Source organism: Electrona antarctica (assembly GCF_951216825.1).
Source record: "Electrona antarctica genome assembly, chromosome: 12".
Classification (NCBI taxonomy): domain Eukaryota; kingdom Metazoa; phylum Chordata; class Actinopteri; order Myctophiformes; family Myctophidae; genus Electrona; species Electrona antarctica.
This window is the reverse complement of record NC_136793.1, coordinates 14600671-14613834: the sequence shown is the minus strand read 5'-3', so window position 1 is coordinate 14613834 and position 13164 is coordinate 14600671. Positions and strand designations below refer to the sequence as shown.

The window sequence follows — 13164 nt, the reverse complement described above, 5'->3', positions numbered from 1 at the left end:
GAAATAACACGGCATGGCAATTCCATAGCCTACATACACTAGTAGAAAACCCCCAAATCCGTACCTACTTCACTGAAATCCTCCCAATAGACAACGACAGAGGGGCACCGTCTCTACCGAACTGGAGGGGCGTCGTCTCTACCAAACTTTAGCCACAAGAGACAGAGAAAGCGCATTAAAGATACATATTGTAGCGTGCTGCTGAAGTTTAAAACGAGTAATACACTGTCCCGATGTCATCTTGAATGGGATTAAAAAAACAGAGTAGTTCTGTAATCATCAGCAGCTGTGTTTGGATGGACGCACAGAAATGGTAATTATACAAGTGAATGAAATCAAGATTCATTAATATGCATGTGAGCCTCTACATGTCATCACACAGCACATTTTTGTTTAAAGGTAGTAATTAAAGGACCAAACAGTCCTGAAAGTTTTTTTTTCTTCTTCCGCCAAAAATAGCAGTTCTGGCTGAACCGTGGAGTCGGTTTTCGCGAAATTTGGAGGGCCATGCCAATCGGCAATGAAACTTCAATACACATATGCGTCTCCTCATGCCGAACAAGTAGCGTGCTCTTACTTTTGACCTCTGACCTCTAGATCACCCGCCATTTTGAATTATATGAAAATCTATTAAAATGCATCTCCTCCCAGGATCTTTGATCAAAATGCACGAAAAGTTCGACACGTGAACTTTGGACCTATACTGACATGGGAAAGTATGTCCCCCCCCCCACACACACACACACACAATTAAAACTGACCCTGTCACAATTACAATGCTTCTATTTCTTATTGTGCATATTATTCTTATTGCCTTCCTGCTTGGTCCTGCCTTATCGCAGCGATTCTTTTCTAGTTAAAATTGGATTTTATTGACTTTTGAAATGATCATTTTCCAATTCTTTTGGCATCCATTGTTAGGTATGCCCATATGATGACTCCGGATATGGTCTAAAAGTGTGGAAAAGGGTATTTTTCATTTCACTAGGTCTTTAAAGCATGCAAGTTGCCGCGTCGAACGTTGTGAAGTTCAGCCCCGTCCGAGTTGTAACCCAATAACACAGAATCGTAAATAATGTCAAACCCAATCTCACCCAAACACTGTGAAATACCACAAATTGGCAATTCCGTACATACTAGTACTCAGAAAAATGCACACAAAGTGCACAAAGACCTGCACACCGTCTGCACTTGCAATACGAACTTTATTTAGGCAACGTTTCGGGTGCACATCTTTGTGCATTTTGTGTGCATTTCTCTGAGTACATTGAGCCCTGCCTACGCACCCGTCTCAGGGCATATAGGTGTGCATACGACTTTGTTACCTGCACATACTGTAGTGAAAGTCATGCCTCTGTCGCGGTCAAAACAGTAGTAGTGTACGGATAATGTACGGATTTTGGGGTTTTCTAGGCATGAATGTATGGAATTGCCAATATTGCTATTACACCGCATTTGGGTGAGATCAGGCTCAGCAGATTAGTGGTTGGTAGTGTAGGAAAACAACAGCCACCAGTAGGCACTTAATTCACACCCCATCAGATGCACAACAGCACAAGCCAACAGTAGGCACTTCACACCCCATCAGATGCACAAGCCAACAGTAGACACTTCACACCCCATCAAATGCACACGCCACCAGTAGGCACTTCACACCCCATCAGATGCACAAGCCAACAGTAGACACTTCACACCCCATCAGATGCACACGCTACCAGTAGGCACTTCACACCCCATCAGATGCAATATACAATATACAGTATAGCCCTTTATCTTTACTGCAGTGCAGCCCATTATTAAATACAAGTGGACATCCATGAATACAAGTGGACATCCCACAGTGAAAAGATAAGAGACAGGAACTATGAATATCGAGATAAAAGGGAAATGAGTTAAACAACAACTGTATTAAACAAGGGACTTAAATGCACAATCATTTTGACTAAGTTTTAGAGGATTTAAAAAAAGTGTTGCATAAGGTGACCGAAACACACAATGTGAAAATAATGGATGATGATTCCCAACACATACCACAAGCTTCTTCTGATATTCTTGCTTGTCGTCTCTGAAAGAACGTTTCATGAAGAGTACCAGGGCGTCTCTCTCACTGGACGCATGGATAGCAGACAGCTCCTCCAAGGTGTTGGTGGGGAAGCGTACTGACGTCATCCTCTGTACATAGAGGACCCGGGCCTGCTCAACAGCTTTGGCATTCTCAACCTCAGCCAGAGCCACCACAGCATTTTCCAGACAGGGAACCTCTCCACTACGGATGGCTTTCACGTATGTCTCTGCCAGCTGACCAAGCACTGTGGAAGGTAGATCCATTCAACAAGTGTGTTACAACTATAGTCATGATGATAGTTCAGAGATTGATGTTTATGCTGGAGCCGACAAAAGTCAGATGTTGCTAATTCCAATATCACCTACAACAGCTGTTACAACAGCAGAACAGGGGAGGCTGGCAGGTATAACGAAAAACAGAAATATTTATATAATATTTTGACGATATCACATTCTTGACAATAAACACTTAATTTGTCAGAATGCAAAGTGAGCACGTATTTAACACCCTGAGCGACATAAACAGAGTTCTCCGTCCTATGAAATAGTAACGCTCGGCGCTCAGGACGGAGATTAATAAAAGGACGGAACTTTATCGGTAGTCGCGTTAGAATTAATCATACCTCCCGTTGTTGTCGATCGCCTCGGGGGTGTTTTGGCTACATCAAGCTACTTCAGCTACATCCGGGATAGCGCCTGGTGCATCGCTAAATGCGCTCTGTTGCTGCAAATCGCTGGGCGCTCTGATTTAATGGTCCTAAATACCCCCGGGCGGTCTGATTTAATGGTCCTAAATACCCCATACCGGGCATTCGGAGTTAGAAATGTTCGCTCTGAAAGAATATATATTCAAAGGTTTGCGCCATATTTTCACGATTTAAAAAAAAATAGCAGATCTACAAGCTCGTAGCGTGGCACTCAGTGCTGCGCTATGAGCTTGTAGATCTGCTTGTAGAGCTTATAGAACTGACAACATAATGCTTAAAAAACCAAAAGGGGTTCCCGTCCAGAATGGGTTCCCACTTACATCTGCCGGTGACCTTTATGCCATCCCCGACATACTTGGTGTCAGACTTGGTGTAGATGTGGTCAGTGAACTTGTTGGTCTGTTCAACGAACTCTGGCTCCAGGTCGGCGTCAGTCACTTCCTCCATTCGTTGCATTATCTTAACCTTGGCCGGTCTCTCAAACACAAAACAATGGCGAGACAAGAAGAATTTACGAAGGCAGGCACGGGGTTCGTTGTAGTGCTGATTCCCTTCACCTTTGACAAAATGAAACACACACAGAACACAATACCTTTTTGTGTAAAGACCTTCTGATGATGCCTAGTTTAAATGATTGAGATCTCAATCATATTCAAATCATTTTATTTTTATTTTTTTAAGTTCTGTTTATTGAATAGCACTTAATGACATTCAACAGTATAGTCAACATAGTCAACATTTACATTTTTCTTTTCAAATTCAAATCATTTTCAGCAGATCATGAAACCTTGTATCTCCTTGAGGCCGTCTTCCAGGTACTCGTTTTCTGTACAGGGTTTCTCATCAATCTCCAGAAGGAGTGAAAAATCTCGCACAGTCCACACAAAGGAGGGAAGGTAACTTGCAATCGTACGATCATCATCCTTCTCCTTGGACTTAATTTTGATATTCTTTGTCAGTTCTGTCACATAGCTGTAAGGGGGTGGTGTTAAGGATGACAAAATAACCTCACACAACACTGGGTTTGTAAACCTTTTTGCAGGGTAGATTGAGCAGGGAAAGACAGAAATGCCTACATTTATTTAGTATCAAATACTGAATAAATGTTTGTTAAGAGGAAAACTTTATTTTTGTATGCAGATGATTCTGCACTACTGGTGACAGTAGGAAAAAGTTAACAGATGGTTAAGTGATAACAAGTTTTCCCTGCATTTGGGTAAATCTGAATGTATAGTTTTTGCTTCAAGACACAACTTAAGAGATATCCAACTTTTCAGTTGAATGTAATGGAGTTAAACTCCAGGTGAAAACATCTGTTACATATTTAGGTTGCACACTAGAGCAGAACATGACCAGTGAATCGATGGCTCACTCAGTTATTGGCAAGATCCACGCAAGGATTACGTTCCTAGCTAGGATCGCCAAATTCCTAGACAGAACCACTATGAGGACACTGGCCTCAGCATTAGTCCAATGTCACTTTGATTACACCTGCCTAACCTGGTACAGCGGTATATCTAAAAATACCAAAGATAAACTACTGTACAGACATCACAAAATAAACTAATGCTGGTAGTCGAAGGCAGAATACAACAACTGAGACTCATTATGGTCTATAAAATCTTAAAGGAAAAATTCCCCTACATATTTTAAAGGTTACTTCCCGTATGTCAACGAGTCCCATAGCTTGAATACAAGGGCGAGTGTAGCTGATCTTAAATTACCAAACCTAAAAAATAAGGTAGGCAGAAGCTCATTTAAATATACAGGGGTGGAGGATTGGAACAAAATCCCAAGGGAAATTAAATTTGCTCAGTCCTTGAAGGGGCGGCGGTGGCTCAGGGGTAGAGTGGCTGGTTGCCAGTTCGAACCCGGGCTCCCCCAGAGTTAGTGTCGAAGTGTCCTTGAGCAAGACACGGTGGTTTCCTCCGGCATCGGTGTATAAATGTGCGTGTGAATGGGTGAATGTAATGCACAATCTATGTAAAGCGCCTTGGATAAAGGCGCTATATAAATGCACCATTTACCATTTTGAACATTTTCAATATGTTGAAAAACTGGCTGATGGGCAAGCTAGAATAGTGCTGTATTTATCTATGTATTATGTATTTATTGCTTTGTTTATTGATCTATGATGATGTCGTTGTAATGTCATTATTGTGATTTTAGTCAATGCATGTTCTTCCTATACCATATGCTGTATTTATTTATTTGGACCACAATGGAATTAAGTCTTTGACTTTTTGTGCAATCCTGACAATTCTGTACTGCTCTTTTTGAACTGTATCTTGAATATATCAAATAAATCAAATCAAACTCGAGTTGTGACAAATCATGAAAAAAGGCAGGTTACAACACTTTTTGTTTTGTTTTTCTTCTAACAAATTATTTGCTCGGCTCAAAACATTGTGTTTATTTTTATTTTATCCCATGATTTTGTGACCCATTTTTCACCCCTGTGTCAATTATCTAATGTGATCCCTGGGCTCTACACACCCTCCACCAACCTAGTCCCCATATAAGGGGGGACATGGGGAGAGCAACGGACTTGAACTCATGCTTCCTTCATGGCTGAGTGTCCAAGTTTCTCCTTTACACCTGACAGGGGGGAGTTTCCCTGGTTGGACGTAGCGTGTGGAAGGAACATGTTATTCCAACCAGTTCCTTTCCCCTCCATCAGGCTGGCCAGGGGGAGGCAGTTTAGAGACCAGGATTACTGCATGTTTTTTAAGTGGTGCAACCACTTCCTTAAGTGACTATGTGTCTGGCTGGGTGGGTGCGTCTGAGCACGAAAACAGCATGGTTGTTTTTCACCACCTGTGCGCAACCTAACACACACACAAACACACACATATTAACTGTATATATGGTGATTTTGGGTGTGCCAGTACAGTAGTGACAGTACAGTAAAGTACAGTAGAGGGTACAGTAGAGGGACCCCCACACGGTAACTCTGTCATTTCTCAACTGTTTTGGACGCGAGTCGGCTCGCCCGGCACCCTGGGTGCGTTCCTGTGGGTCTGGAACTCCCCCCCCCACGGAGTTGCACCACTTACTTCACACGGGTGTGATTTTTGTGAGGGTACCTACCCTAGGGGACACGGGGAGAACATGCAAACTCCACACAGAAGGGCCCTTTCGCCAACCCCACCTCGGGTATGGGCAGTTGGGCACTGATGACAGGGAGGAGGAAACACGACGCCAGCACCCACAGCGTCCCGAGCGGGAATCGAACCCAGGACCTTCTAGCTGTGAGGCGACAGCACTACCAACTGTGTCACCGTGCCGTGCCCCGAAACATTGTGTTTATTGAACATGATTTGTCACAACTCCAGTTGGCTTTGTCCGCGGCGTAAACGTCTTTAAATAAATACTTTTTGAAAAGTATATGAGGAAAATGAACGGGGAATTCTTTTCCGGGTCTCTCGTCGTCATGAAAGGAGGCGGGACTGCGACACTCTACACACCAATACAAATTATCTGGTTGTGTGCATTTTTGATGTGCGTTTTGAAAAAGATCCATATATGCGTAGCCCAGGCCTAAAGGGAGCTGCTAATTCTTCAGAGATGTTTAGCCGCTGCCTACTCACCCCTGGAATGCATTAGAATGGTGGAAATGGAACATTAATGTGAATTACATACATTTTGTATTAGTCCGTTCTCTCACACACTCACTCGGTATATAACAATTGAACCACGGTGCCCATCTAGTGGCTTTTTTATTTTATTTTGGTAGGGTTTTCGGGCCTAACATTATGGTAATTGTTAGGGTCGGGCCACGCCTCGGGCCGACCCAGTTAGGGTAGGGTAGTGCCGGGCCTTAATTTTCAGGCCAGATGAGAACTCTACTGTCTGTGCGCAGCGCACCCTTTGAAAAACAATCTTGACAAGGGGGTCATGGTGGTCAGTTTAAGGGGTCAATGACCCATTTTGACCCCGTGGCGCCGGGCCTGGCCCTACGTGGCTGGTTAAGACTGAGGTTAGGGTTTAGGATAGTGTTAGTAATCGGTCTGACTAACGGGAGGTTGGAACAACCAACCTCTAACCATGAGGGTGGTTCATTTTGTTTCAAAAGGTTTATCTGCATTTTTAATGGAGATTAAAGAATGTTTAAGCATTGCCAGTGCTTTCCCAAATCAATATACTTGAGCTTGTCCAAATATAATTGGACTGGAAAATACTATAAAGTAAACAAATGTGAACAAGTGAAAATATATGACAATAGTCATAGATATTGGCAAAAGAGGGAATAATGAGGATTATGAAGGATACTGAAGGTTCTCCATGGATTTATTGTCAATGGTTCCCATGCTGTTGTAGACCAGGGTGCTGCTGAGCAGAACTGCCATGGCAAAGATCCAGTTGTCATTCTTCGTATCTCCCTGAAACCACAATAAATTGTTTGGACGTCATTGTTTATGTAGTATTATGTGGTGGGGTGAATGTCCAACTCCACTAACCCCCAAGGTTCTTACGTAAATTATTAAAGGACCACTTCACCACTTTTCAACCTATCTTCATATAATAGGTCCTCACTAATAATCATGATAAAATGGCACCATTTTTTTCTACTCTGTCTGCGTCTCATAGGAGGGCTGTGGGCAGTTCAGAAACCCGTCCACCAGTGACATCATCAATGGGGAATCCAAGCTAATAGAAACTGCAGGCTTTCTAGTCCTGAAAAGTTGCAATGCGAAAATGGAAGCCATCTTCTCGCGATAAAAAAATATTGTTTAAAAAAAGAATCTGCCTAACGATGATGTGGTGGACAGGATTCTGAACTGCCAAAATTGTGCCATTTTTATCATGATTATAAGTGAGGACCTATAATATGAAGATAGGTTGAAAAGTGGTGAAGTGGTCCTTTAAATTGCAACCAACGTGATTTGAACGCCTATATCTAAATCCCCGGAGCGGTTGCGCAAAGACCCGCCCGGCAGCACTGTTTAATGCAATTTATTTGTGTTTGTTATACGTTTTTTTGGTTGAATTACTCATGACAAAGTTGTAAAAGTCAACAGTATAGCAGCACGCTAGCAGACAATACACTAGTTCTGTCTTTCAATCATTTGATAATTATTATCATTATTGTTGTTGTTGTTATTATTATTATATTTTCACAATCTGATACAGATACGCCGGCTACTTTCTAATGTTTTGATAATTTGTGCGACAGATCTATGCATGCAGTGCATTAAACAGTGCTGCCGGGCGGGTCTTTGCGCAACCGCTCCGGCATTGGAAAATAAGCGATTTGAACAAGAAATAAAATGGTGTCTCACCTTCTTAACATCTCCCAGTCCCTCCGTGTCCAGCAGCACCAGAGTGTGGTCAGTCTTTCTGGGGTGAGGTACACACCACATCCAGATGCCCTTTGTCTTGGATTGGATGGTGGATCCCAGAGGGAATCCTTGACGATGAAATATGGGACAATAACAAACAAAATTATAGCTGCAAGCAGCGAACCAGGACGGAGCCAAGCAATTAGAAAAATCACACCTGTGTGAACTGAGCAATTCCATTTCGGGTTTATAATCCGTTCAGGAGCGGATGGTAACTTTCGTCATGTTGTAGTAAATGATTTGTAGTCGCGGCACACTGCCAGACTGGATTACCGGCCACGGTGCCTGGACCGCTGAGCCACGGCCCAGGCCGATTTGTAGTCATCTGGCAGGAAACTACAAGGCGGAATCAGTACTACGAATAGGTACTTCTTATTCCGCCTTGTGGTTTCCTGCCTGTGATGACTACAAACCAGTGACTACAAACATGACGTAAATTACCATCCGCTCCAGACCGGTACACACAACGATTTTGGAACACAGACCTGGCTTTCCACCTGACGCGAGCTTACGGTATTGCAGCTGTTCGTACCCCAAACAGACCCCAAACAGACCCGCGTATTATGCGTATTGCATATATTGCTATATGAAGATAGCTTACTGGTCAAAGTGACAGATCCCCATGTTCCCCATGAGTTAAGGCACATGTGTAAACAACTGCCATGGCTTTTGACCAAACGAAGCATAAGTTATGCCTGTTCAAAGGTTTCATGTAGTGCCCCCCTTTGGCCAATTGGAGTAAGACTGGTTTCAGCGTTATTTGGCGCTATTTGAAGAGGCTAGAGACATTCTTCTAAACTGGTGAGATTGTTTGTCTTTACAGTGACATTAGCGTTTTCTCTCAGTCAGTTGATTCTTCACATCCATATGAGTGAAACGGCCGGGATGATTGGTTTATTTTTCAAACGCAGTTCTTATATGAGGCAATCTAAGATCCCCCTATCTGGGGATTATAATACAAATAAAAAAGTACACAAAACCTGAGGACAGTGCCCTCTGCCGATATTGACGTCAGACTTCGGTGCTCTATTGATACCGAGTCTTAAAGGGAAATACCAAATTGATGTCATTCTAGCTTTTATCTAGTGATAATGATCTCAAGTAGGATTTTCTATTTTGTGGACTTTGGAACACGTACTGTGAGTTTGTTGTGTGTATACCTTATAATGAAAATGCTCACCTTTGTTTGCCCCAGCCAGCTTGTTCATGAGGTAGGACTTTCCGGTTCGGTACATGCCCACTACTGACACAACAACCACTTTCTGCTCGATCTGCTGTAAAATATCCAGTGCACTGGGAACCATACGGAGTCTCCCTTTACTGTCACTCTCTATCAGACATACTGGCTCCTTCATGCTGCGGGCTGCCATGGCGGTCACTGCTAGTGGAGAAAACACAAACAACACAAAGGGACATGAGGACAATATGTACAATGCTACCTAAATTAATTATTATGGTATTTGCCCAATACGGTGGAGCCTGCAGAACCATTGCGGCTCAAAAATCCACTACTCCTGAATGAAGTGTCTGGTGCTGGGAGTCTGGTGCAACGCACAGGTCCTAGCTGTACTCCTGGTGAGAGCAGGAGTGGACCTGGTGAGACGTAGGAGGGGCCCGGACAGGAGTCAACCCACAGAGCCTAGTCCCTCCACATGCCAGAATAGTACCTCTCAGTCCCGGCATAGTAGTTCCGGAGTGGTTCCAACGGATTGTGTGGCCCTGGTCTTTCCATAGTGGGTCTGATCGAGGGTAGCTACTGGGACGTAAGTCGGGACTTGATCACCCCGGCTGGGTCACCCGAGTGAGGGGTATGATGTTTTTGCGAGGCCCGAAACCCCGATGACCTTGGGATACATCACTGAGGATACGTCCCAGTTGCATCCATGCAATGTATTTGCAATGCAAATCCACGGGTTCATGTACTTTTTTTTTGCATTGTAATCCCCATATAGGGGGATTTTAGACCGCCTCATATAAGAACTGTGTTTGAACAATAAACATGTCACCCCGGCTGCTTCACTCATGAAGAATCAACTGACTGAGAGAAAACGCTATTGTTACTGCTACTGAATTAGTTAATTTTTTTCTAGAAACAGACTATGTGACTGACTGTCCCAAACGACACTTCCTGCGACGCGTTGCGACTCGCAAGCTTGTAGATCTACTACTTTCAGCATGCAACCAAGTGTAAAATGACTTATACTGGATCTCTTGTCCACTAGTCCCTTCCTAACATTTTAGTCTAGTTTTTATTTGTTGACGAAATTGTAAGTATATTGCTCTCTCTCTCGCCCTGACGTCTCTCTCGCTTACTCGCTGCCTTGCTCCCTCTCCCACGCTGTTGTTATAGAAATGCGTAAATAGAACATCATATCTCAGGTAATTACTATAATGCTCGCAGCCTGGGGAGTTTTCACTTTCGTTTATAGTCAGCGTGGTTAATAATTGCCATATTTAGTATGCTCTGCAGTACAAAGTCAGCCATACCACCATAACAGAGCCATCATAGAGTAAGACAGAACTTTACGCAAACTCCGTTCACTTCATGGGGCCAGTCCAATGGCGGCTCTTCTATATAGACTTCTATTGGTTTGTCCCTATTTGAAGGCTTCAATTATAGGGACAACCGGAGTACATGAACCCAGTGACCGGGCTGTTTTCTGCCCCCGCAATATCGCAACTCTTCTATTAGATGGCTCTGGAGTCTGCACCATGCCATCCATTTTAAAACGATGTTGAGACGCCAGAGGGGTTTCATAACAACATTATAGGCAATATTTATAGGTATATATGGTCGAATATGACAACTATATAACTAATAACTTAAGTATAAGTTGCTAACACCCCCCCCCCCCACCCCACACACACACAGTATCTCACACAAGAGATACTTTTGTCCCTCAAATGAACAGTTTGGACCCTACCCTGGCACGCCTCCAGTGGTTACCAGTGGTCCCTGAGGGGGGGTTCCGGCAGGAGGTGGTCCCTAGCAAAATCAAATGATGGAGAGTTGGTAACCAAATGCACCCTTATAGATCTTTAACTCTTGAGAGCATAAAATGAAACCAAATGGTTTCATTTTACGCTCCCAAGCGTTAAATTATTGTTAAACAGACTGCATTACTTAATTTACAAGAAGTCTACACAATTAGAGAATGTAGACGAATTGTTATTTTGATCAACATTTGCCAAAAGCATGGAGTAGTAGACAAAATATTATCCAACGACAGCAAATTAGTTTTTGGTCTGAGAAGCTAAATGTCATCAAATGGTGGTCCGTGGCTCAAATGGCAAATAAATAATAGACCTTGAAATGAAAATGGTTGAAAACCCCTGAATTAAGGTAATACTAGTCCTGTGCAAATGTAGGGCTAAATACACTTTCTGCCATATAAGGCCTACATGTAACTAAAAGACAAGTGGTCTCAGTGTCTATAGAAAAAAGGCATGAGATCCGGGCACACAAAATAGTTAAAAAGGAGGAAAACTTTATTAAACCAACATGTTTCGACCTAGACCGGTCTTCATCAGGGCTGACGGTCTCAGTGTCTTACCTGCTGCAGTGTTGAAGTCCTGATGTAGGTCTGGAGAGACAGAGGAAGTTTAAAGACAGACTATGAAGTTTAATCACCAATAAGGACCGCAGCTCACTGCTTGTCGTTTTATACAGTAGTTTACAGTCTGCAATGCCTTCAGTAGGTGGAGCCAGAGAGACATCTCTGCTGTTCACAAGAAGTCAGACCATTTCTTGTAAATGGGTGGATCAGTGGTTCACAAAGTGCGGTCCGTGGACCCCCAGGGGGTCCTTGAGTGGGCACCAGGGGGGTCCCCATGCAAAATAAGTTAGTATAGCATCTAAATCAGTTAAACCACTCCAACGATATTTAGCCGATCTACAAGGTCACAACATGTTGTTGAGAGCTTATCAGCTTTTTAAGGACCACTTCACCACTTTTCAACCTCTCATATTACTGGTCCTTACTAATGATCATGATAAAATAGCAAACACAATTCTACTCAGTCTGTGTCTCATAGGAGGGCTGTGGGCAGTTCAGGAAACCGTCCACCAGTGACATCCGCGATGGGGAATCCAAGCCAATAGAAACTGCAGGCTCTTTACCAACAGTCATTAAGACATGCAAATCCCTTGACTCCTTCAAAACCGCTCTCAAAGGGCACCTACGGATGGCTGCAATTCGTAACTGGCCCCCGGAAAATCTGAATCCGCCCCCCCCCACCGCCCCCCCTTTTTCCCTCACTGTATATGTTTCTTTTCCCTTTTTACCTCCATTATGATGAATTCCTGTTCTGTTCTTTGTCTATATAGAAGTACGTCTCTAAATGTTTTGATTAATTGAACATGGTGTGGACCCTCTTGTAAACAAGTGTAATGCTTAATTGGGTTGTCCACTCACAGTTAACAGCCTTTGTATTGAGTTTGTGCTTGAAATGTACTGTAATTCTGTGTCAGGACGAGAGAGAGAGCTGTGTGTGTGTGTGTGTGTGTGTGTGTGTGTGTGTGTGTGTGTGTGTGTGTGTGTGTGTGTGTGTGTGTGTGTTGAAAAGTAATACACTTGGCTTTCCCGCAGACTAGACGCCCGTCGGCGTTCCACTGATAGAATTGTAAAACGCAGCCGTTCGATTGATAGAATTGTAAAACGTGGCCGTTTAATTGATAGAATTGTAAAACGTGGCCGTTTAATTGACAGAATTGTAAAACGCTGCCGTTCCACTGATAGAATTGTAAAACTAGGCCGTTCGACTGATAGAATTGTAAAACGTGGCCGTTTAATTGATAGAATTGTAAAACGCAGCCGTTTAATTGACAGAATTGTAAAACGCAGCTGTTCGATTGATAGAATTGTAAAACTAGGCCGTTCGACTGATAGAATTGTAAAACGCGGCCGTTCCACTGATAGAATTGTAAAACGCATTGAATTTCTTGCTGCTAAGATCAGGTCACATTCCCTTATTAAAGGAATTCAGATTGGAGAAGAAAACCATATCATTTAAACAACCCTCTACAGTCAATCCCAATTCTATTAAAACTG

General features: G+C 43.1%; 1 protein-coding gene across 1 annotated transcript in view; it reads right to left on the bottom strand.

Annotated features, from left to right (window-relative positions):
- Positions 1-11777, bottom strand: part of LOC306934275 (guanylate-binding protein 1-like) — a gene marked incomplete at its 3' end in the record, with an annotated part of 16142 nt that extends 4365 nt beyond the window's left edge. The window contains exons 1-7 of the mRNA XM_079516846.1: positions 11668-11777; positions 9294-9494; positions 8054-8181; positions 7044-7153; positions 3559-3743; positions 3092-3328; positions 2032-2309 (exon numbers count right to left, since the gene is read on the bottom strand). Of these exons, the coding sequence (XP_079372972.1) occupies positions 2032-2309; positions 3092-3328; positions 3559-3743; positions 7044-7153; positions 8054-8181; positions 9294-9483 (1128 nt within the window). The 5' untranslated portion in view covers positions 9484-9494; positions 11668-11777. The remainder of the gene's footprint in view (positions 1-2031; positions 2310-3091; positions 3329-3558; positions 3744-7043; positions 7154-8053; positions 8182-9293; positions 9495-11667) is intronic.
- Between the last annotated feature and the right edge of the window lie 1387 nt (positions 11778-13164).